At 47.7% G+C, this 24,425-nt stretch overlaps 1 protein-coding gene across 6 annotated transcripts in view; it reads right to left on the bottom strand.

Annotated features, from left to right (window-relative positions):
- med24 (mediator complex subunit 24) overlaps positions 1–18,187 on the bottom strand; it is a 48,556-nt gene extending 30,369 nt beyond the window's left edge. For 5 of the 6 annotated variants that reach the window (XM_007909404.2, XM_042343231.1, XM_042343233.1 and 2 more), the window contains exons 1-11: positions 18,171–18,187; positions 16,647–16,788; positions 15,587–15,669; positions 14,684–14,722; positions 10,847–10,920; positions 9,867–10,090; positions 8,525–8,636; positions 8,074–8,221; positions 7,557–7,670; positions 2,711–2,758; positions 1,712–1,794 (exon numbers count right to left, since the gene is read on the bottom strand). In XM_007909404.2, coding sequence (XP_007907595.1) covers positions 1,712–1,794; positions 2,711–2,758; positions 7,557–7,670; positions 8,074–8,221; positions 8,525–8,636; positions 9,867–10,090; positions 10,847–10,920; positions 14,684–14,722; positions 15,587–15,669; positions 16,647–16,776 — 1,055 coding nt within the window. In that variant the 5' untranslated portion in view covers positions 16,777–16,788; positions 18,171–18,187. Of the gene's footprint in view, positions 1–1,711; positions 1,795–2,710; positions 2,759–7,556; positions 7,671–8,073; positions 8,222–8,524; positions 8,637–9,866; positions 10,091–10,846; positions 10,921–14,683; positions 14,723–15,586; positions 15,670–16,646; positions 16,789–18,006 lie in introns of all 6 variants that reach the window. The other variant, XM_007909403.2, reaches the window with a different exon arrangement.
- Between the last annotated feature and the right edge of the window lie 6,238 nt (positions 18,188–24,425).

Below are 24,425 nucleotides of genomic sequence, written 5' to 3'. Positions count from 1 at the left end.
TATCCAAATCAATCCCACTCCGCCACGCTCTCCCCATAGCCCTGCAAACTTATCTTGCCCATTCCGTATACAAACAACTCGCTGTGTGAAAAAATGTTTCCTCACCTCCCCTGTTTCTTTCAACTATTTTTAAATCGGTGTCGTCGGGTTACCGACCCACCCAACACTGGAAATAGTTTCTCCTTATTCACCCTATCGAATTCCCTCATAATTTTGACAACTTCTATTAAGTCTCCTCTTAACCTTCTCTGCTCCAAGGAGAATTATACTAGCTTCTCTAGCCTCTCCTGATAACTCAAGTCCCTCATTCCTGGTACTTCTCCTTTGCACCCTCTCCAATGCCTTGACATCCTTCCTAAAGTGTGGTGCCCAGAACTGAAAACAAGTCTATGGCTGGGGCCTAATCAGTGTTTCATAAAGGTTCATCACAACTTCCTGACCTTTGTACTTCTATGCCCCTATTTATAAAGCCCAGTATCCCATATGCTTTTTTTAAACAACTTTATCTACCTGTCCTGGTACTTTAAAAATGTTCTTATATGACCCCCAGGTCTCTCTGTTCCTTCACCCCCTTTAAGATTGTACCATCAGCTTAAGTTGCCTCTCCTCATTCTTCCTCCCAAAATGCACTTTGCATTTCTCCACATTAAACTTTATCTGCCACGTGTCTGCCCATTTTACCAGTCTGTCTATGTTTCTTGAAGTCTGCTACTATCCTCCTCACTATTTACTACTTTTCCTGGCTTAGTATCATCTGAAAACTTGGAAATTGTATTCCCTAATACCCAAGTCCAGGTCATTTATATAGATCACAAACAGCAGTGGTCCCAATACTGACCCCTGGGGGACACCACTGCACACTTCCCCCAGTCAGAAAAACAACCATTCACCACTACTCTCTGCTCTCTGTCTCCCAGCCGGTTCTGTATCCGCTGCCACTGTCCCTTTAATCGTGGGCTTCTATTTTGCTTACAAGTCTCTTATGTGTCACTTTATCAAATGCCTTTTGAAAATCCATATAAACTGCATCAACTGCACTACCTTCATCCACCCTCTCCGTTACTTCATCAAAAAAATCATTTAAAACAGAATTAAACACTTGAAAAGTTAAAATATACAGGGCATAGGGATTAGAGGAGGTTGATTCAGTGGCAAACTCCATTTTATACTCAGTGTGCTAAATAGCCACTACCTGTGCTCTTATTTGTGAAAATCGGATATTCTATTTCTGCCAGAGGCTGCCAGTACTGTAGTCTTCAAATACACAGCTGTATTCTATTGTATAGTAAACTGTATAGTATTGCACCATGATGCCGACACCTTTTCACTAAACCCTCTAACCAAAGGCAACGCATCTGCCAAATCAATGGTTGTTTGTCGTCAGCCACACAAACTCACACCACTGATCTATTCTTGTTTTAAACCCAATTAAGGTTTAAGAAATAATAATAATAATGCTTGCATTTGATATAGTGCTTTTCACGTCTTCTGGACGTCTCAAACTGCTTCAAAGAATAGACTGTAAAGTGAACTGACTGTATATTTGTGGGCGAAATGCGGTAGCCAATTGCGCACAGGACAAACAAACAAAGAAATGTCGCAACAGGCAAGTAACAGGAAGACAAATTTAAAAATGTATACAAAAGAACTCAAACACAATAGGGTGTAGTACACACCAACGAGTTCTTTGACAGTCTGATGCACGACTTACTTGCACCTCTGATCTGCCTTGTCTAGAAGTGGAGTCAGTTTGAGTAAAAACTCAAAAGCAGTGTTCACATCGTCAGTAAAGTCCTGTAACATAATTAATGATCAAGGAAGGTGCTTAGAGGGTGGGGGAGGTAGAATCAAGACCAAATAAACAACAGCCTGAATTTATACAGCGCCTGTCATGTTTAATAGCTCCTCGGCACGACCAGTGATATTGGGGCAGAGAGAGGGGGCAGGGAACTCCAGCAGGCTTGTTTTAGCTGAGCAGAGAGGATGGGCGGAAGAATGGAGTACAAGAAGATCGGAGAGGTGAGGAGGTGCTAGGACACAAAGGGATTTGCATGGTGAGGATGTTGAAGTCGATCCTTTCAGATATGGGGAGGCAGTGGAGCCTCGCGAGGACTGGGGTGATGAGGTGTGGTGAGTTTGGAACACCACTAAGTGAATCCCTCCATTCAGACCCCAACTTGAATTTGCTCCCCACCGAGTAACTAACAAAGCGGAGAACAAAATACATCACTAATGTCACAAAATGTGTTAATGTGGGAAACTATCCAGGACTGGATGGGCCTCATTCCTTTGACATGTACACGCCAATGCGTCACAACTCTTCAACATGCATCACAAGTTTAATTACTTTCCTGCATTGTTCAAATTTCACTGTTAAAACAAGCTTAACCAACCACAGGTGGGTCCATGGTACCTTAAACCATGGTCACGCTTGCAGCTTCTAGTGAAAAGGTCAAGTAAAATTATTAGCTCAACGCCACAGATAACCTATTGTAAAGAACCTAGCAGACAGAATCTTGTGAATTTGGTGTACGCCTTCTGGAATTAAATGCAAGTGTAAATTTTCTTTTGAGAACGCCAAATGGATCACAGGCTTGACAGAAATTGCTGCTATTTGCCCAATGTAGGATCGAGTGCCACATTGCTGATCTCACCAGAGTTACTGAGAGAATAAATGTTTCATATCCCAAAGCAAAATGAAGCCTCTCACCTTATCTCCAAGCGGATACTTCTTAAGTTTGAGTAAAGCCTGTGGAATCTGCAGAGATTGGATACAAGGTAAGGGCAGTACATTAGTTTCACTCCTTCAAAGCAAATCTGTAAGCAAGTTTTGACGATTCACACGAACTAATAGATCTACTGGTTTCTGACAGAGCTTTCCAGTATGACGTCTTGAGTGGCCAGCGTTATCTCCTCAATTTCACATAATAGCCGCTCATTCAATATGTGATTCCAGATTCAACATTCAGGTTTCCAACTAAAGACACCAGTTTGGGAATTGTACCCTCGTAGAATTATACAGCACAGAAGAAGCCATTCGACCCATTGCGTCTGTGCTGCTCTTTGAAAGGAAAATCAATTGAAAATCAATCCCACTCTCCTGCTCTCTCCCCGTAGCCCTGCAAACGTGTCCTCTCCAAATTAATTACTTTGCTCTTAAAAGTTGTTATCGAATCGGCTTCCACCCCTCTTTCAGGCAACGCATTCTAAATCCGAACAACTCGCTGTGTGAAAAAAATTCTCCTCACCTCCCGTTTCTTTCACCGACTATTTTAAATCAGTGTCCTCAGGTTACCGACCCACCCGCCAGTGGAAATAGTTTCTCCTTGTTCACGCTATCGAATGCCCTCATAATTTTGAAAACTTCTATTAAGTCTCCTCTTAACCTTCTCTGCTCCAAGGAGAATAATCCCAGCGTCTCTCGCCTCTCCTGATAACACTTATTATCCCTCATTCCTGGTACCATCCTGGTCAATCTCCTTTGCACCCTCTCCAATGCCTTGACATCCTTCCTAAAGTGTGGGGCCCAGAACTGAACACAGTCTCCAGCTGAGGCCTAACCAGTGTTTCATAAAGATTCATCGCAACTTCCCGACTTTTGTATTCTATGCCCCTGTTTATAAAGCCCAGTATCCCGTAGGCTTTTTTTAACGGCTTTATCTACCTGTCCTGCCACCTTCAAAGATTTACTTATACGAACCCAAGGTCACTCTGGTCCTTCAGCCCCTTTAAGTTTGGACCATCAGCTTATATTGCCTCTCCTCATTCTTCCACCCAAATTGTATCACTTCGCATTTCTCCACATTAAACTTCATCTGCCACATGTCTGCCCACTTTACCAGTCTGTCTATATCCATTTGCAGTCTGTTATTATCCTCCTCACTGTTTACTACTTTTCCTGGCTTAGTATCATCTGCAAACTTTGAAATTGTACTCCCTATACCCAAGTCCAGGTCAAAAACAGCAGTGGTCCCAGTACTGATCCCCGGGGGACACTTCCTTTCCGGGGCACACCACTTTCCTCCAGTCAGAAAAACAATTGTTCATCACGACTTCCTGCTTTCTGTCTCCCAGCCAGTTTTGTATCCACGCTGCCACTGTCCCCTTAATACCGTGGGCTTTGATTTTGCCCTCATATTATACCCAACACCAAAGCAAACTGATGTTCTCTACATGAAAGATGCAAGTCAAATCTGTAAAAGGGGAAAGAGTTACCCGAGGAAAACCTCATAATTCCACTTTGAGATACCTTCCCCTTTTATGAACGTGAAAGGCACTATGTACATGCAAATTGTATAGATACAGTGCCTTAGCAGGTCAAAATGTCTCAAACCATACCACAACCCTCAGACTCAAGAGAGCGACCAACTGAGCAAGGCCAACATCCTTTCTCAATACCCAGTGGCCAACTTTAAAATCAACATTGATGAAAGCCTGGGAAATGCTATCTTTTCAGGAATGGAAAACTGCTTTTGAAAAACAATTAGGGCAAACTTTATCTTTAGAAAAATTAAATATATTTTCCTTGACAGTGGCAACGAGTGTCTGAAATTCAGAGTATTAGGAGATGTTGTGAAAAGTACAAGGATGGAGTGCAGGCCCTCATTAGTAAATGTAAAGATACTATTGCTTTTAGAGTATTAATTGAGGCATTTTTTTGAGAATAGCACAGAGTACAGAAAGTTATCATGGAAATATCTGACTGCACAATGTTCTCGGGAGTGGTATAGATATGATCTAAAACAATATTGATTGGTAAATCAGGATTTATGTTTGGTGAACAAGGAAAGCCTTGGGTACTAAAAGGAATAATATTGAGCTTAGCGTGTGAAAGCACTAAGCCATTTTTCAGATGTTACTGCAGCACATCATGATGAGCGGCAGTGTAAGCGAGCCCTGGCTTGCATCAATCACTTTCCCTGCCAAACCTGAACCGAGTTTCTGATGCCAAAGTCTCATCCTTTCATCTTCCAATTCAGCATCAAGAGAGGTCTTGAACGGGTCCAATGCCCTGGCCTCTACCTGCCTTCCGGGCAACCCATTACAGTCGTTAATTACCCTTGGTATAAAGAAATGTATCATGGCGTCTGTTGATTCAATAAGAGCTTTTAAGAGAGAAGTAGATAATGATTTGGGGAGGACACGTTTGCAGGGCTGTGGCCTCCTTCTGTGCTGTATAATTCTATGATTCTAATTCCATTATGAAGTTCAGAACCTCTGTCATGTGGTAACTGTTAGTCATGTTCAAGGTTATTTTCTACCAACTGTAAAGCACCTTATATGCAGCTACTGGTACTTATATAGCACCTTTTATAAAAGGTAGCGTCTTGGAGCACTTTACAATGGCGGAGCTTGATGCCAAAGCCAGGGAGCGAGGAGAGGTGACCCTAGGCACGGTTGAAGAGGAAGGTCTTCAGATGTGACCTGTAGGCAGGTAAGGAGGGGGGCAAAGCAGAGGGATTGAGGTACAGTTCCAGAGCTTCAGATGTAGTGACTGATAGCACGGACACTGATGGTGAAGCGAAAGGAACTAGGGACGTACAGAAGGCTGAGTAAAGGCAACGGGTAGTGGAGTGTAAGCAAAGCAGAGGGATTGAGGTACAGTTCCAGAGCTTCAGATGTAGTGACTGATAGCACGGACACTGATGGTGAAGCGAAAGGAACTAGGGACGTACAGAAGGCTGAGTAAAGGCAACGGGTAGTGGAGTGTAAGCAGGTCAGAGAGGTAGGGAGATGACAGGGAGTGAAGTGATTTGTATGTGGTTTCTTTCTTTTTGGTCGGCTGGGTGTCTGACAAATGCAGAAACCCATCACCATGCTTAAGCATCCCACCTACACATGGAAATTCCAGTTATTTGTTGGAACTGCGTTGGATATGAGGTACGGTTGGAGGTGGACAATGTGATGCCCGTGCAGAAAAGCAGTCCTGATCAGGGACCGTCATCCTAACTTCACAGGAGTCCTCTCTCGAAGGACTCCTCCGTGTAGTCTCTATTAAAGGCTGAAAAGCCCCAGCATTCCTCCTTGTTCATTCCTTTAACTCTGTGCTGCCTCTAGCAACTGGCTGACCCTTCAATCTTTATCTTCAAATCCCACCATAAAATCTACCTTTTCAATCTTGCCCATAATCAACTACCCCACAGTCGGGGTCCAACCCCACCACTGTACAGAGCTCAGTGACTATTCTGTGTGAAGGGCGCAACATAAAGTTGTTATGTCATAGCAGCCAAATTTGATGCATCTGCAGCTTGACCAGAAAACATAACAATCCTTGCATTTGCTTTTGATGTGCTTACAAAGCACTGGACAGCTTGAGGATAACTTCTGGTGATCGGGACTCAATTCATTTAGCAAATGGAACCCACATTCCTGCTTTGTGCACTGCTTCCTCAGACTATCTAGATACGGTGGTGAGCAATGAGTTAACTGAAAGTCCAAGGTCTCTTTCAACTTCCCCCTTTGGCAAATTCTTTCCAATCCATACAGTATGTACATGTTCTTCCCATATGCCTTGATATTATGCGCTTAGAACTTAATTTATCAGTAATCAGCACTGATGTACCCCAGTGGAGCTCACTTTATAACAAGCTAGCTGTCTCCTCAGGCGAGTTTGAAAAAGTGGGTAATTTAGACACAAAGAACAGCCGTCAAAGCATTGACCCTGAGATCTGTTCAAAACCTTCCCCATTCCAATCCATCCCCTCTTAAGCTACTGTTTGCTCTCTTCAGCCAGTTACTAGTCCATATCTTACCCCTGAACACAATGAATGAAGGATTATTATTATTAAATCATTTTAAATCTCTGGTGTGGCGCCCTTTGGAAGCCTAGGTACATTAATGCCACATGGATTCCCACTATCAATTTGGGATGCCAATTCCTCAGAGAAGTCTGAGGCTGGTCAGTTAAAACAACAACTTGCACTTATATAGTGCCCTCCACCCAGAGTAGCGTTTCAGAAGCGCTAAAGCCTACTCTTTCTGAAGCTTGGTAGTTTAGTGTAGTTTATTAAATTATTTTCATACAGCCAGCTTTCCGTTTTGCTTCTGACGATTGACTGTATTTCTCCAGAGATGCCTCAACAATTTGTGCTGAACAGGATGTGAATAATCAAACGTATCTGCGTTAATGTAAGCCCCCCAAACTGAATGTTCTGACTGACAGGATTCCACAAAGGTATTAAGTCATCACATGCTGCAGCCTGTACATCTCCTGCTCAATCGCAACTTAGTGGCCCCCGGGCGATGGTCCTGCTGGGGAGGTGGGGGTGGGGGTGGGAGAGAGCCAGCGTCGGCCCCAGGGAGATGGTGAGGGAGGGGGAGGGCCAGCGACAGTCCTGGGGAGGGGGAGGGCCAGCGATGGTCCCGGGGAGGTGGGGGTCAGGGGAGGGCCAGCTACAGCCCCGCTGGGAGGGTTCCCCCACACCCACACAAACGACAACTCTGCTAGGGTCCAATGATGGAAAGGCTCCAAATGGGAGTAGTGATCAACAGGGATCGACGTTCAAATTTTCCAGACTAAATCAGCAGAGTCCCGACACAAGAGAGAACGGTGTTACCTTGAGGAACGTGAACGCTGTCCACTTCAACTCTTCTGTTCCTTCTGGTGATTCAATAAGTCCCACAAAGCAGGCCTTCCAGATCTCCAGTAAAAAGAGTGGGGCTGGGATTCGCTGAGCAAGAAGAGCAAATAATCAATACTGCAAAGAACAATCACTACATTATACAGAATATCCCACAGAGGGTTTCGAGACATGAAAAGGTGCTACATCAAAAGCGAGGAGTATTATTTATTATAGAAAGTCATCTATGGATTGAAGCTGGTCAGGCTGCAAAATTGCAGATAGCAATGCTAATTTAGACGGGTCAGGATTGATCAGACAGCTTTGAAACGCAATACAAATTTATATTTACACAGCCGATTTCATGTCGAGAAGACATCCAGAGGCACTTAACAATCATGGCTTGTCCCCCGAGCTGGGGGATGGAGGCCGAGGGGCTGGAGAGGAGAAAGGTAACCGAAAGCACGACTGAAAGTCTTTATGATTTTCCCTCCCATCCCCTTTCCCTGGTTACCTGCATCCTCTTCACCATGATGAGCTGCTCCACCAGTGACTGTGTGTCGGACGTGAGGTTCAAGGTTCCCTCCAACATGATCAGGGCATGAACGGTGGGGAACTCCATCTTAGTGTTTTTCTCACACTGAACGGTTAATACTGGAATACTGGAAATAAATTATACAATTCAATGTGGGAGAGGTATGTGTGTGTGTGGGGGTGGGGGGGTGGGGGGGGGAGGGAAGTTAGGGGTGAAATGTGGACATTTATAACCTGCCACACTTTACAAACATCATATTCAAGCTGCATTCAAAATCTGTGCTGACACGTCAAACAAAGTTTTACAATTTAATAATCTCTGCAGAATTACTTTGCTGTTCAGATTGTTGCGTGCAAAGGAGCGGAGCATTACAGCCAGGACCCCCGGTACACAGCGCATCGTCACGAGACTGCAGGGGAAGCTGCTTTACCTCTTGACCAGCGTGGCGCACTCCTCCAGCCTCATCCGCAGCTGATGGCTGTTTATCTTGTTGATGTTTTCTGAGAGTTTGACGAGCGCCTGCTCCACATTGGTCCACCCACCTGAGGTCCAGAAAGCACATCACAATATAATAATATAGTCCTTGTGTTTGTCTTATCATGTCTTCGAGACGTCTCAAACTGCTTCACAGGATATACTGTAAAGTGAATTGCGCAAACCCAGCAACCAATAATTGCACACAGCAGTTTCCCACAAACAGTCATGGATTGAATGACCAAATTATTATATATTTTTTGTAGGGATTATTACTCCCGGAAAAGCAATCCGACAATCGACTACAACAAAATGACATTTGTACAGCTCCTTAGGAATTGGGCTCCTACTTACTGCTGGGTAAACAGCAGTAAGTAGGAGTAAGGAAACTTGCTCAATGTTTCATCCTGCTTGGGAATCAAACCCATGCCACCTCACTTGCGAGATGGGAGCTCTAACCACTACGCTACATGACTCCACAATCTCAGCACGCAGTAAATTTTGCTTTGATTTTGCTTCAGGGTCACCCTGACATACAGTGACCGATGAGTTACACCACCATCACCAGCAATTTACATTTATACAATACCTTTCATGTCAGGAAGAAGTCTGAAAAGCTTGAGACAACTAACTGGGAGCCTGAGCTGCTGAGGTGTTTGTCCTTCGGGGGGGGGTGGCTGTTGGTGGGGGAAAAAAATTGCAATATCCAGGACCGACCAAATATTTCTCTCATGCCAGAAGACACCCAGAGGAGGGGAGGGGGGGGGTGTGGAGAAGGACAACAAAGGTTCACTTATCTCCAGTAAACATACAAAGAAAGAAACTGGGAAGCTTAATGGACGAACACAGTGCTGTCATTCATAAGCTTTGTTGCTTTATTTTTCAGCAGGATCAGAACTGAAGAGTGAAGCACCCGAGGCTAACCTTCCATCGGCATCACCAGGTAATCTTAGATTACGGCATAAATTGAATAGCAAAGGATTCTGGACATTACCGGAGGCAATACCAAACAACAACATATGGCTTGTTTAGCACTATCATAATGTCTCACAGAACTTCACAATGGTATGGTTGGACAGCAAGCAAGGCAAGTGGGGGGGGGGGGGGGGGAACGTGACTACAGACAGGGTGATTAGGTAGGTTTTAAGATGGGCTTTGGAAATGGGCAGAGAGGGCATGAGAGGAAAGGATATGGAGTTCCAGATGAAGGGGTGTAGTGACCAGTGGCAATATCAAAGGACAAAAACACATGACCCATCTAACCCATCTGCGCTTGAGCTTCAGACGTGCGCACATACCTTGCTCCTCCAGCCTGGCGATGTGCAGTAAGGACCTATTCTTCGTGCTGCTGACGGTCTTCTCCAGCCGCTTGGTGCACAGCTGAAGTTGTTCTTCGCCAGAGCTCGGATCTGGCATCTCCTTCTGCTTTTCAGCAAAATGATTGGCGCAGCGCAGCAGCCAGGCCAGGGAGCTCTGCAAAGCCCGGCACAGGCTGATACACTCCTCTGCTTTCCCATAGCAGCTGCAAGGTTCAGTAACCAAACAAATCAATCCTTACGTTAATACAGCATCTTATCACATTGTCAGAACATCTCAAAAGCACTTCCCATAATTTACTGTAAAGCACTGTGACTGTTCTTTAGGCAAACGCAGCAGCAGATCTGTGCACAACGACGTTGCACAAACAGCAGCCAAATATATAATGCCAGGCCTTGCTTTATTGCTCCTAGATTATCACGTTGCAAAAATTACACCTAACCAAGACCATATGATAAACGTACACTTGCACCATCACAGAAAAGGTCAGAGCAGGATTTACTGCAGCTGCTTTTTTCCAGGAGGGCAGCTGCCCAGACAGTGCAGCAACTAGGTTTCCACTTAGCACAAGGCAGCTGCACACAAAACTCTTTACATCCATTCATGACCTCACCCCACCCCTACCTCAGCGACCTACCAATCCAGTTGCTCCCTTCGCTCAGTGAAGACCGGATTGCTTCACATCTGCTCCACTATTGCCGGGGAGTTATCAATCATTCTGCCCCCACACTCTGGAACTCCATCCCTCTGACTTGCCTCCTCCCTCACTACATTCAAAGCCCACCTCAAGACTTATCTCTTTCACCTTGCTTTCGGTTGTCCACCCTCACCCTCTTCGGATCCCTCCCAGCTAAGCAGCGTTTTATAAATGTCAACTGTATTCAAAATCCTAGTCATAATGGTTTTGAGCTGAGGAAAGAAAGAAAATGAACTACAGAACAAGACTTCAACCAGTACACACCTGAGTCGATCGCAGAACATGTCCATAAGTTCAAGAAGTGCTTTGACACACAGCTCTCGAGAGTAATCTTCAAACTGAGTGTGGAGATTAAAGATAGATAAACATGGACATTTCTTCATTTCAAATACAGTTACCAACAACAAACAACCAAATTACATTTGTAAAGCGCCTTTCACATCGGGGAGGACGTGCCAAGGCACTGAACAGTCGGGGATCAGGATCCAAGTGTGGGGGGCAGTATTGGGATGAGGGAGGGCAGAGAGGTAGGAGGGTGAATGAAGACACGGTCGAAAAGGAGGGTCTTGAGTCGGCCTTGAAGGAGGAAAGGGAGGGAGTAAGGTGAAAGGATTGTGGGATGGAGTTCCAAAGGGTGGGGGAGAGGCTGAAAGCCCGGCCATCGAAGGTAGGGCAGGTTGGGCGGGAGACATGGAGCAGGCCGGAGCCTGCTGAATGGAGGGAGCAGACGGGTTGATAGGGGGTTAGCAGGTCAGAGTTAGGAGGGGGCAAGGCTGTGGAGGACCTCGAAAGTGATGCCGAAGATTTTGAATTCTATCCTGAGGGATGGGGAGCCAGTGGAGCCGGGCGAGGGCAAGGGTGTTGGAGTTGCGGAACCTGGTGCGGGAGAGGACACAAGCTGCAGAGTTCTGGATTATCTGCAGCTTGTGGATAACCATTCAATGTTATTTTCCAGCCTTCCTTCCTTCCTTCACCCACCCACCCATCCATCCTCAGCTCCCTCCCTGAGATCGGGTGACGAGCCAGTATTCTCAAGAGCTTTGCGATGTCCTTCATAAGTGAAAGGTGCTATATAAATGTAAATTGTATTGTATAAACCCTAAATTAACAGAGCTTGCATTTTTATGAGTACTATTTCTGAGCATAAAAAAATACAACTGCATGAATGCTGCAGGATCCCATTTCACTAATTAAATAAACAAAAACATTTTGTTCATTGCGGTCACAATCACCACGGTCATATTATGGGAAAAAAAACATTTCGTAGTGGAGAGGGAAAGAGTATTTCTTTTGGACGAGTCGATACTGATAAAAATAATATTTTCTCGGATCCAGAGTTAGACATTAAATGTACAAACGGAAAACTTATCGAATAAATTTAATTACAAACGGTTTGCACCATCTTCAAAACAAATACTGAGAATGACCGATGTATTATACACTGGAATGTAATGTACCATTTTTATATATAATCCACCAATCAATCAACTTGGTCATCTCAACATGTTTTCTTAAACCACAGAACAGGCTGGTGTGAACAGCCTTCACTCTGTAGCCTGTTCCGTGGTTTAAGGCTTGAAGTCCCCCCTCCTCGACTCCTCCCTCCCCAAAAGAACCGCTAATGAAATCTAATACTCAGTGATTTCCAACAGGATGCCTTTTTTAAATTGGCTGGGCGTCTAACATACATTACCCGGCTTAAAAGTATCAAACCAGACAGAGTTCCACATTGTATGCTTTCTACACATGGCAAATCTCAGTGTCTGGAATGCAATGTGCACTCACTCCCTGGAGGGCTGTATCCTGCTTACCTACTTTTGAAGAGTATTAGGCGCTGGTTGGCAAGAGCCAAAGCTTTGGGGGACTCCAGAGTATGCACTGGAAACCTGAAACATGTCACATTAATTCCGGCCCACATAGATTTCCACCAAGTCTGCAGATGTACTTCCAGTGGCTTTATTAAGAAATCCAATTGGACACTCCCTCACGCGTGATACCAATATCTGGCTCTGGTCATGTGTTGGGCCAATAGAAAAGTGTAGGAAATATTTGCCAAAAATTGCAGGGGAAATTTTGCAAGGGCCAGGGTTTTTTTTCCCCAAAAAAATTTTTCAGAAAGTTTCAGGGAGTTGATATTGAGGTACATTTTACTGCCAACCTACATTTTTTTAACTTTGTTGATAAAAACTAAACAATAAGGAAATAACATATTATTGTTACAAAGAAATTAAAATTACTTTTTTAACATAAACTGGCTGGGCCTTTTTAGGGGGTGTGGGGGTGAGGGGGGGGTTGGGGGTGGGGACACCAACGAGGCTACAGGAGCTCACCACCTCCAGCCTCTCAGGGCCAACATCGCACACAGTCCCAGAAAGACACACTCACAGAGAGATACACACACACACGAGACACACATAGAAGAGACGCATGCAGACACACTCACAAACATACATAGAGAGACACACTCACAGACACCCACAAACAGAGGGACACCACACACACACACACACACACACAGAGACACAACACTCACAAACATATATAGAGAGATATATACACACACACACTCACAAACATACAGAGAGAGACACACGCAGACACTCACACACACTCATGAACAGACACAGACAATCACAACAGTGTGGCCTCCAAGTGAAGCCCATTTGCCACACATACGCATCCAGAGCCACTCCATCCACAGTGGCATCAGGCAACCAGCGAGCGGCCCACGGGCCAGAAACTTCATTTAAAGCGGGTTTGTAGTGAGGCGGGTGTGGGGGGGAGGGTTTGTTTAAAGCAGGTTCCGCGAAAAACATGTGGCCACACTTTTCTGTTGGCCCAGCTCATGTGCAAACTCCTGCTAGATGTCAATAATAATAATCATCTTTTCATTTTGATACAGCGCTTTTCGCATCTTCAAGACGTCTCAACACGCTTCACAGAATATACTGTAAAGTGAATTGACTGTTTATTTGTGGGCGAAATGCGACAGCGTCCCACAAATAGTCCAGTTTATTATTTTTTTCTTGAGGGATTATTATCAGGGTGTGGAATAAGTAAACTTGCCCAAGGTTTCGCCCCGCCCAGGAAACAAACCCAGGTCCTCTCGCTTGCGAGGCGAGCGCTCTAACCACTGAGCTACAGGACTGCTAATGTATGTTGTAGAATGAATGTGGGAAAATCCCACAATGTTTTGTAAAGAAAAGTGAAAAGTTTTGTTTAACAGCGACAATAAATGGATTTGACCTTATTTGCCATTATATAATATGAAAACAGTCATCCTTGCATTTGATATAGTGCCTTATCATGTTGTCAATGTATCTCAAACCACCTCAAGAGGATTGTTTTTTACTATGAATGTAGTGACTGTGCATTTTGTAGATGGCAGCAACCAATTTGAGTCTAACAGTGTCTTACAGCGCCTTGGGACGTCCTCCCGACGTGAAAGGCGCTCTATAAATGGAATCTTGTTGTTGTTGCATTGATTCACCACAGAATGTATAGTACAGACTGCCACTCAGCCCAACCCATGTTGGTGCCCATGTATATTCTCCACACCAGTCTTCACCCACTTCTTACTCTCGCTCACACCCTTCTATTCCCTCTCCCTTATGTAAAAGGTCTAGTTTCCTCCTCAAAACATATATATTTACATCATATTGGACACTGACAGATGCAATTAATGACAAAGGATCCCCTGACTTTAGCTAATAAAGCTGATGAACAACGAGTTTTGGTCAGGGCACACTATTTGTACATTTGGTACATTCCGTAATATAATAAACTGGTCAGTCTGAGGGGGCAAACAAAATTAACTGGGAAGTTCCAACAACTTTACTTGTTTACATTCATTTGGTGGATAGGGAAGGGAAACCTGGAATCACAAGGGAAACCTGCTGATTGGTAGTTTCAGAAATGATTCCACTCAAACCTAGTGTGATAAGTCTGAGGCTTATCTTCAAGATAAGTTAAGACAAAAATCAGGCTACGCCACAGCTCTCACTGTCTATGCCACTGGGCACTGTGTAGAATCATGTACTCAAAACAACAACACTGCATATTTCTGTACTCAAAAAGTATTCTACACGTTTTACAAAATACCTTTGCAATAGTCGACAGCACGCTTGCATAGGAAACCATCTAGGAAAGCAAGTGGAAAAGAAATGCTGATTAGAGACTAAAGCAACACTTTCAAAACACATTTATGCTCTGATATTGGGTTTAGGAAAACATCCACTTCTAACAGTGATTTCCCCTGCATGATGTGATGCTCTTCTCTAAAATCTACATAATGGAAGTAATTGACTCCTTAATATACAAACACTGCAACTAACTATTGCTAAAACTCAATCCATGACTGCATTTAAAAAGTACTTGAATATAAGAGGAAAGCCTGGGGAATGGGATTGGAGAGCTCCAGTGGACGAGTAAACACTAACATGATGGGGAAAGAGCAGTGGAAGGGGATTAGAGAGCTCCAGTGCGGAAGTGAGCACCAGCACAGACACAACAAGCCAAATGGCCTTCTCTGCGCTGGAAACTTCTAGGATTTCCATGGTAAGTGTGAGCAGCCATGATGTGAGTGGGTAAACGTTATTTAAATAAGAATAATACAAAACCAATTGTGATGGATAGATATTTGGTCAGGACAAATTTGCAAGACTATGAGGAGAGTAGCATTAATTTGGATAGCTCTTTTAAAGAGCCGTCATGGGCACGATGGACCGAATGGCCTCCTTCTATGCTGTATAGTTATATGATTCTCCGATAGAGAAAGTGGTCCACAGCTATTGACGAAGGTTATAAAAATCTCACTAATCTATACAGGTTAAACAACTTTAATCAGACCAGCTCAACTCGACATAAACACAAACCTGCAGAACGTGTATGTGACTTGAATTCAGCCAGAGTTTTTTTTAATATAAACTCCCATATGTAGGCGAGTAAATGCATTGAATCCTTTTGGAAAGGTAGTAGCATTTAGCAAGTTGCAAGTCACCTTACCTGTGAATTTATGGCATACTTCAAATAAGACATAATCAGGGGATTGGGGGAGGGGCCCACCAGCGCTTGTTCCAGGAGATGATCTGGGAAGAAAGATGGGGGGGGGAGAAAAACACGATTAGAGCAACATCATTGCAGCAAATAATAGTATCCTTGAAATCTTTCAACATGTTAAAAAGAATCCTGTAATATTCTTCAGATAACCAGATAGGAGTATGTCTTCTTCTTTTAAAAAAAAACCACTCACTGTTAAAGAGCCAAAGATTGCCCAGAAATGAAGACTCCCTACAAAGGTGAGTAAATCTACTAAAGTGATGCATGCATGAGGCCTACAGATTAGGACTGGCCCAGATTGGTCACTGGTCTAACTGACATTCAATTAATTTCTAATTAACCTCATTCTGGAAGACGATTCGAGGTGTTTTTTTTTTACTTGAATGGAACTCCATAAATGCAAGTTCTTCTCTGCTTCTTGGTCTGTATATAACATAGCTTCACCCAGGACAAGAGTTTGAGCAGCACATAGAGCCTGGGTTTGAGGTTCCCACCACAGATTGCTTTCGAGTGGAAAGCTCAGTGATGGCAATGTGGCTGAAATGGCGTAGAGCTTCCAATGCCCAAGGGATTATATCCAGCATAGCTCACAGTCTCGGTAAATGAAGGGGCGGAAAAGAAGAAAGCTCATTTACTGCAGGACTCAAATCTTAAGATTATTGAGAGCAAGAACATTTCAATAGCTTTACAATGGGTTACACTCCAATTGCTTTACATTTAGTTTATTTGTCTGCAGAGTTTATATTTTTAAGATTTCCATATCCCAACAGGCAGAGGGTATCAAATACGGAAAAGAACAATAATTTTTGATCACTCGGCTAGCTTTAAAAGTTTGAACAACAACTTGCATTTATGCCCTTGAAGGGCAGAACGCTACCCCGCCCTACACGCGAGGTCCCAGAGCTTTTGACAGTTGCAGAGTCTCACCCTGAGCTAGGGGGGAGAGGGAGATGACCATAAGCAGGGGGCTTTGCAACAGTTGGACCTTGCTCATGAAAAGCCTCACCTGAGAGTCCAAGGAGGTCCCAGGTAGGACCCTTGGGGAAAAGCTTCTTCATGTTTATGGCCCATTGATAGTCCATCCATCGTTCCTTCCAGGCCTGAAGAATGGCCTGCCTCAGGTTCACCACCTTCATCTGTTAGCTCTGCTGCAAGGAAGCAAAAAATATTTTTAAAAATCCAAGGGTCCCAGGAATCCAATCGCACACTTCACCCTGGAAGACGAGTCAGTAAGAAATAATAATCCTTTCATCCTTGCATTTTATTAGCTTATTACTTCAGGAGAATGTCTTAAAGCATTTCACAGTATATACAGTAGAGTGTATTTTGTGGGAGAATGCAGCAGCCAGTTTTGCACACAGTAATGTCTCACATCAATCCACTTCACAATATATTCTGTGAAGTACTCTGAGATAAATGCAAAGATTATTCTTATTATTACTACAAACAACAACCACCACAAAATTACGTTTGTAAAGCGCCGGGAGGACGTCCCAAGGTTCTGGACAGACAGAGTTACGGACCTGAGCTCTTCGACCGTGCCTTTGGTCTCCCTCCCACCTCTCTGCCTTCCCTCACCTTACACCAACCCTCCCCCATGCTCGGGCCCCGGCACCTGACTGTTCAGCGTTTGGGGAGTCTTCCTGACGTGAAAGGCGTTCTATGAATGTCATTTTGTTGTTGTTGTTGTTGTGAGCTGGGGGTCGGGTGGAGGCCAAGGGGGGAGGGGGAAGCGCGGAGATCGAAAGCGTATTCGAAGAGGGTCTTGACGTGGGTCTTCAAGATGGTGAGGGAGGGGGGGGGGGGGGTGAGACGGAGCGACTGCGGGATGGAATTCCAGAGGGTGGGGGCAGAGTGACCAATGGCGGGGCGGGCGAGGCGAGGCGGGGGGACGGACGGACGGGGAGCAGGCCGGAGCCGGCTGAGCGGAGGGAGCGAGCGGGACGGTAGGGGGTTAGGAGGTCGCCGAGGCAATGGGGAGCAAGACCGCGGGAGGGCTGTGAAGACGAGGACCAGGATCTTGGACTGTGGCCTCTGCGCGATGGGGAGCCGGCGGAGTCGGGCGAGGACGGGGGGGGGGGGTGGGGTGTGGGGGGCGATGGGAGGGTGGGGGTGGGGGGGCGATGGGGGGGTGGGGGCGGAGTGAATGACTGATTCTCTGGGGGGGGTTTTGTGGACCAGGAACACAGCGCCGCGGAGCCCGGAACGTCTCCACCTGAACAGTGCACAGGAGGGGAGCGAGGTTTACCGTCTCTTCCTAAGGAAGGCGTCTCTGGCCACTCAGTGCCCCCCCTCTCCCCTCCCCTCCCCCACCCGCTCATGGTTTGTTGTTGTCAGCCCGGACTGTGCGCTCAGAGCCGCCTGACCTGAGGGGGTGGGGCGGGGATTCAACCCACAACCTCCTGCACAGTGTCCCGCCGGGAGCCACCCGCTGAGGGCCCGGCGCTGTGTCGGTCGGTCGGTCGGTCGCGGAGACAGAGCGAGAGAGAGAGAGACACAGAGAGACGCCGTCACCGCACCGCCATCTTACCGCCTGCACCACGGAACAAAGCGCGCTCTGATTGGCCGAGCCGCCGGACCAATCGAATCAATGAGGCCGCGGCGGCGCGCGGGGCAGGGCGGGAGTTGCGGTCCGCGGCTCCGGCCAATCAGCGCGCTGCCCGCGGCCGGCGACTACACCTCCCACAGTGCCCCGCGCCCCACACCGCCCGCAGCTGCCAACTGCAGTGAGGCGCAGGATGGTGAGTGTGCCCTTGTGAGCAGCTGAGTGTGAGTGTGAGTGTGAGCAGCCTGGGCTGGGGGGCGGGGGGGGGGGGTGATGGGGGAGTGATGGGGCATGAGGGGGATGGAGTGAGGGGATGGGGTGGGGGATGGGTGATGGGGGTGAGGGATGGGGGGAGGATGGGGATGAGGGGGATGGGGTGAGGGGATGGAGGGTGAGGTGATGGGGTGGGGGATGGGGTGAGGGGATGGGGTGGGTGATGGGAGTGAGGGTGATGGAGGGGTGAGGGTGATGGGGTGGGGGATGGGGTGAGGTGGGGGATGGGGTGAGGGTGATGGAGGGGTGAGGGTGATGGGTGGGGGATGGGGATGGGGTGAGGGTGGGGTGATGGGGGTGAGGGTGATGGGGGTGAGGGTGATGGGGGTGGCCTGATGGGAGGGGTGATGGGGGTGGGGGATGGGGGGAGGATGGGGTGAGGGTGGGGGGATGGGGATCGTGGGAGCGAGGGTGATTGGGTGGGAGGGATGGCATGATGGGGGAGTGAGGGTGATGGGGTGGGGAGGATGGGGTGGGGGTGATGGTGGGATGAGGGGGGTGGGGGTGATGGGGGAGGGTGAGGATGATGGGAGGGTGGGAGAGTGACGGGGGTGGGATGAGGAGTGGGCGTGATGGTGCTCTAGTGGGGGCTTCTGTTTGGGTGGGGGTTTCTGGACGTGGCTGCCTGTGTGTGAGTGTGTGTGTGTGTGTGTTTAAGATGTCTTCATGTCAGGCTCGTTATGACTCAATGTTCGCATGATATCAATGTATAAAGGTGCTTTACACGTTTTGTTTTTTTAAAAAAACGCAATTAATTTCCCCTGTTGGTGCTTTAATTCATTAAATTAAAATATTGACTCTTTAATTATATAAGAGCTTATTTTTTTTGAAAAAAGTTACGCATGATATTGCCATATCCCCTGTCAATGCCATCTCTCAGTGCCGTCCCCACTTCCCCCACACCACAATGTAATTTATACACACGTCGCGCCTGATCACGTCGGGAGCGTGCCTGGAAGCATTTGGAACAGGCGAAGCACTTTGTGGATTGCACTTGGCACTTTCACCTCATCGCTGTAGAGCATTGTGTCCTCCACCAGTCAGGGCAGTGACGAGAACCAAGCACTTTGATGCGTGAAGATCGTTTGAAGAGTCTGCAAGCGGTTTCCTGCAGCCTTGGTACAGTATTGACTTGGAATCATTAGTATGTAGAATATGAACTATGGTTATCATTTGCACTAAATTGCCGTCGTCCTGTATTGGTCGTGCAAACCTGGCAGCGCGTGTTGAGGGCTGACACCGACCGGGCACCTGAATTGGGGCTGACTTTGCATTTCCCAGTGGGTGATGAACAACAGCAACAAATTGCATTTACATGGTGCCTCTCACACCACTCGAGACATTCGCCACCAAAATAAAATGACACAACACGTTGTGGTCAGGTTTACAGATAGAGCTCATTGGGTGCTCAAGACTCGGCTCTGGAAAACAAACAATACAGATTTACATATACCCAACATCTTTCACAGTATCCAAAAACACTCAACAGTACTGGCTGGGCACCTGAGCTGTACTTAGGGGTGGGTGCGGGGGGAGAGGGCGGGGGGAGAGGATAGATGTCTGAAAGCACAACGCTTGAACAACTGCCAGACGCCCTTTGATCTGGCCAGCAGTGCAATTCTAGGATCCGCGTGGCGAGCGCCGAGAGCTCTGGCGAAGGCCACGGAGCTGATGTTACTGACAGCGCTGATGGCCTGCAGCCAGCTCCGTGGCCCAGAACGACTCGGCAGTCACCTCTGACCAGCGAGATTGCTGAAAGATTCATGCAACGAAAAAATAACAAGAGAATTGCGCAACCCTCACATGAAAACCTGCCAAAGTGACGACACGCCTGAATATTTCTGCTCTGCACCGGGATGGGTTGCCACATGCCGTGGACAGCGTCTTTGTACATCACAGTGCAGTAGACTCGGAACTCAGGTTTCCTCAGTCCGGGGGATGTGAGGTGACATGTGATCCTGCCACTGAGGACAACGCCTGTCTTTATTTTTGTGGGGAGAGAGAAAAAGAGAAAACCTTTGTGTTACAGTCGTGCTTTCTGCAAATCCTGTTAAATAAGGCATCACTTTAGCTCCGTCTGTTGCACTCACACCGCTGAGTCGGGTGTTTGGGGGTTCGAGGACTCACGTCGGAGGACTTTGAGCTTATAGTGCAAGCTAATGTTCCGGTGAGGGGAGGCGGCAGGAGTGTTGGATAAGACATTAAACCAAGATCATTTTCTGTGCCTCGTTCAGCCGGTCGATAAAGATCCCGGTTGTCCTGCCCGACAATCCCCCAACTAAAATTGGTCACTCACTTCACAGCCGTTTGTGGGACGTTGCTGCCTCCACCTTCTCCACTTCGTCTCCACTAACGGCTTCTCCTCCAGCCCCCGCAGCACCATCACGTGTGGTGTCCCTCAGGGCTCTTGGTTTCCCCACCCTTTTCAACATTTACATACCCTCTTAGTGACATTCATCCGGAGACATGAGGTCAACTTCCACATGTACGCAGACGACACCCAACTCTACCTCTTCACCTCCACCCACGACTCCAGGACCACTGCTGTCCTCATAGACTGCCTGTCGGACATCAAGTCCTAGATGAAAGCAAACTTCCTCCAGTTCAATGTTAATAAGACCGAGGCCCTCCTGCTTGGTTCCTGTCAATGCCTTCATATCTCAGGCGCTGACAGCATTACCCTTCATGGATGCGCTCTACACCTCACAGACCCAATAGGGAACCTCGGCGTCCTGTTCGACCCTCAACCGACTCTCATCCATGCATTCATTGCATCCAAGCTTGACTACGCAAACTCCCTCCCTGCTTGTCGGCCTCCCCAACTCCTCCCTCCATAGGCTCCAGATCATCTAGAACTGTGTCCTCTCCCGCACCAGGCTTCGCGACCCTATCATCCCCATCCTCGCCCGGCTCCACTGGCTCCCCATCACTCAGAGGATATAGTTCAAGATCCTGATCTTCACATTCAAAGCCCTCCATGGCCTTGCTCCTCCCTACCTCTGTGACCTCCTAACCCCTACCAACCTGTCCGCTTCCTCCGCTCAGCGGGCTCCAGCCTGCTTCACAACCCCCGCCTTGCCTGCGCCCCCATTGGCGGGCGGGCCTTCAGCCTCTCTGCCCCCACCCCTCTGGAACTCCATCCCACAATCCCTCGCCCCCTCCCTTGCCTTTTTCAAATCCTCTCTCAAGACCCTCCTCTTCGACCTTCGTGGGTGCCTTTGGTCACCCTCCTATCCCTACCCTCCCTGCCACGCGTATGCAGATGACACCCACCTCTACCTCTCCATCTCCACCCTCGACTCCAGGAACACCAGCTCGGGTTTGGATCCCTGACTATCCAGCACCTTGGGACGTCCTCCTGACGTGAAAGGCGCTGTACAAGTGTAATGTGTTGTTGTTGTTGCTGTGCTCAAATTGGCTGCATGTTTTCCCACAAAACAGTCACTACACTTACACTACACAGTAAATTCTGTGAGGTATTTTGAACCATCCCCTTGATGTGAAAGGTGCTGCATGAAACGCGAGGATTATCGTGATGATGATGAGTACTGGGGTACGAGCTCCAGTTGCTGCTTTGTACCTCGTTACCCAAGCGGTTGGTATTGGAGGGTAGTGCATCACAGCCAAACTGAACCATCCCTCACCCCCTTATTCCCGTGTGGCTGATCCACTCACAGTCCTTCCCTGAGCGACTGGGGTTCCGGCCCGCCCCCCGGGGCACCTGGAAGTCAACGTGGAGAGACTCGTTCCTCACTACCCCAGCCCCGTAGTCGGTGAGTTAGTCTCACTCCTGACTGAGAGACTGTAAATAACCCGACATCAAGATAGACTCACGGTGGGGCAGGCCCTGCCCCGGCTCCACATTTTACTATCCCAGACGCTCGACTTGCAACTTTGGACCTGGACAGTTTGTTTCTGGGAAGGAAAATAACTTCAGCTCGTAAAAACTTTATAACTGTGCGTGAGTACTTGAGTGTGTCACATAAACCAGTGAACTGCATGTCCGGCACCTCAGGTCTCTGTATCCTCTCAGGTCAAACATCTCAACCTCCGTCCTTCCCATCTTCAGCCTCTCGCATCCGAACAGTAAGAGACTGTTTTTCCTTTTTATCCTTTTGCAGCGCGGCTTGTTCAGTGTATCAGTTAGCGGGGGAAAGAGCTAAAGCATAATAATAATCCTTGAATTCGATGCAGTGCCTTTTCAGGTCACTTCGCACGATTTTTCTGTAAAGTGTAGTGACTATGTGTAAGCGAACCCTGCCGCCGATTAGCACAGGGTGACATTCTGCAAACAGCTGTGAAGTGAATGAGTGATTTTCTCTGGGGTATTGTCGGCCAGAAACTCCCTTCTCTCCTCAAGTAATGCCGCAGGATCTTTAACATGTACCTAACGAGGCTGGAGTGCATGTACGAGCTGTGTCGGTTTCCTAAGTTCAGAATCGGACCATCTGTCCTTTCTCCCACAAAATATGCAGTCAATTCACTTTACAGTATATTCGGTGAAGCGCTTTGCAACTTCCCAAAGGCGTGAGAAGTACTATATCAAATGCAAGGATTATTATTATTATTATTTCTCCCTTTGCCCCCTCGATCGGTTTCTGCCTTGAAAGGTCCTAACCAGGCACCAGACTCTCTGTTGGCCTGTGGAGAAGCCGTGTGTTTCATGACATCTCTGTGTGCAGTTGTATGTCTTTACTGTGTGTTTGTGCAACATCCGCAACATCGCCCGGCTCCCCTACTGTCTCACACCGCAGGCTGCCGAACCCTCTTACATGTTTTCATTTCATCGAGGCTTGACTATGCAAACTCGTTGCTTGTTGGCCTTGCCAACTCCTCCCTCCATAAGCTACAGATCATCCCGAACTCTGCAGCCCGTGTCCTCTCCCGCACCAGGCTCCGTGACCCTATCACCCCCATCCTCGCCCGACTCCACTGGCTCCCCTTCACACAGAGGATACGGTTCAAGATCCTGGCCCTCACCTTCAAAGCTTTCCATGGTCTTGCCCCCCCCCCTATCTCTGCGACCTCCTAACCCCCTACCATCCTGCTCACTGTCTGCCCTCGGTGGGCTCCGGCCTGCTTCAGGTCCCCCACCTTGCTCGTCTTACTCTTGGCGAGCGGGCCTTCTGCCACTCTGCCCCCACCCTCTGGAACTCCATCCCACAGTCCCTCCGCCTCGCCCCCTACCGTGCCACCTTCAAGACCCATCTCAAGACCCTCCTCTTTGACCGTGCTTTCGGTCTCGATGCTCCCCCCCCCCCGTCCTCCACCCTCCCCGACCCTAACCCCCAGCTCCGAAACTGTCTGTCCTGCGCCTTGGGACGTCCTCCCGACGTGAAAGGCGCTTTACGAATGCAATTCTGTTGTCGTTGTAGTGTCTCTCCCCCTCCCTGACGTCTTCAGCTGCTCTGCTTCAGATGTCAAATCTGAGGCTGCGCCCACTCTGTGCCAACATGGCGGGTTTGAAGCTGGTGCGAGCCGGCATTGAGGCTCCGCCCTGTGCCTGGCACCGAGCTGCTTGAACTCAGCCAGCAACTTGCCCCGATCAATGTCCGTCACGCGGGCCATGTGAGGGCCACACCGTCAGATCGCTGGCCCACATCCTGGGACATGGTTTACCAGACGTCTGCTCCCACTCGATCCACAACTGCCAGGCACAACACCGGGGTGGGGGTGTGGAATCCTCTCTCTGTCGAGCACTGACTCAGCCACTGATGTCAGAGGCATGTCTGCCCCTCGTGAGGAGGCTCAGTCACAGGGTGAATCACCAGCCAGGGAAAAAAAGCAAGCTTGTTATTCTCTCCACCTGCCCCCAGCCCCCCCCTCCATAAAACATCATCAATAAATTCATGAGATATCTGTCCGTCTCCACCCCTGCCGGGCGAAACTTTGCTCTTATGCAGTAAACTAAATGGAATCGAGAGGAGACGAAACAACAAGCCATGACTATAATTAAAATCTCTCCAT

Source organism: Callorhinchus milii, unplaced genomic scaffold, assembly GCF_018977255.1.
Source record: "Callorhinchus milii isolate IMCB2004 unplaced genomic scaffold, IMCB_Cmil_1.0 Scaffold23, whole genome shotgun sequence".
In the NCBI taxonomy this organism is placed as follows: Eukaryota; Metazoa; Chordata; class Chondrichthyes; order Chimaeriformes; family Callorhinchidae; genus Callorhinchus; species Callorhinchus milii.
Note: the sequence above shows the minus strand (reverse complement) of the source record. Positions and strands in the feature narration are given on the sequence as shown.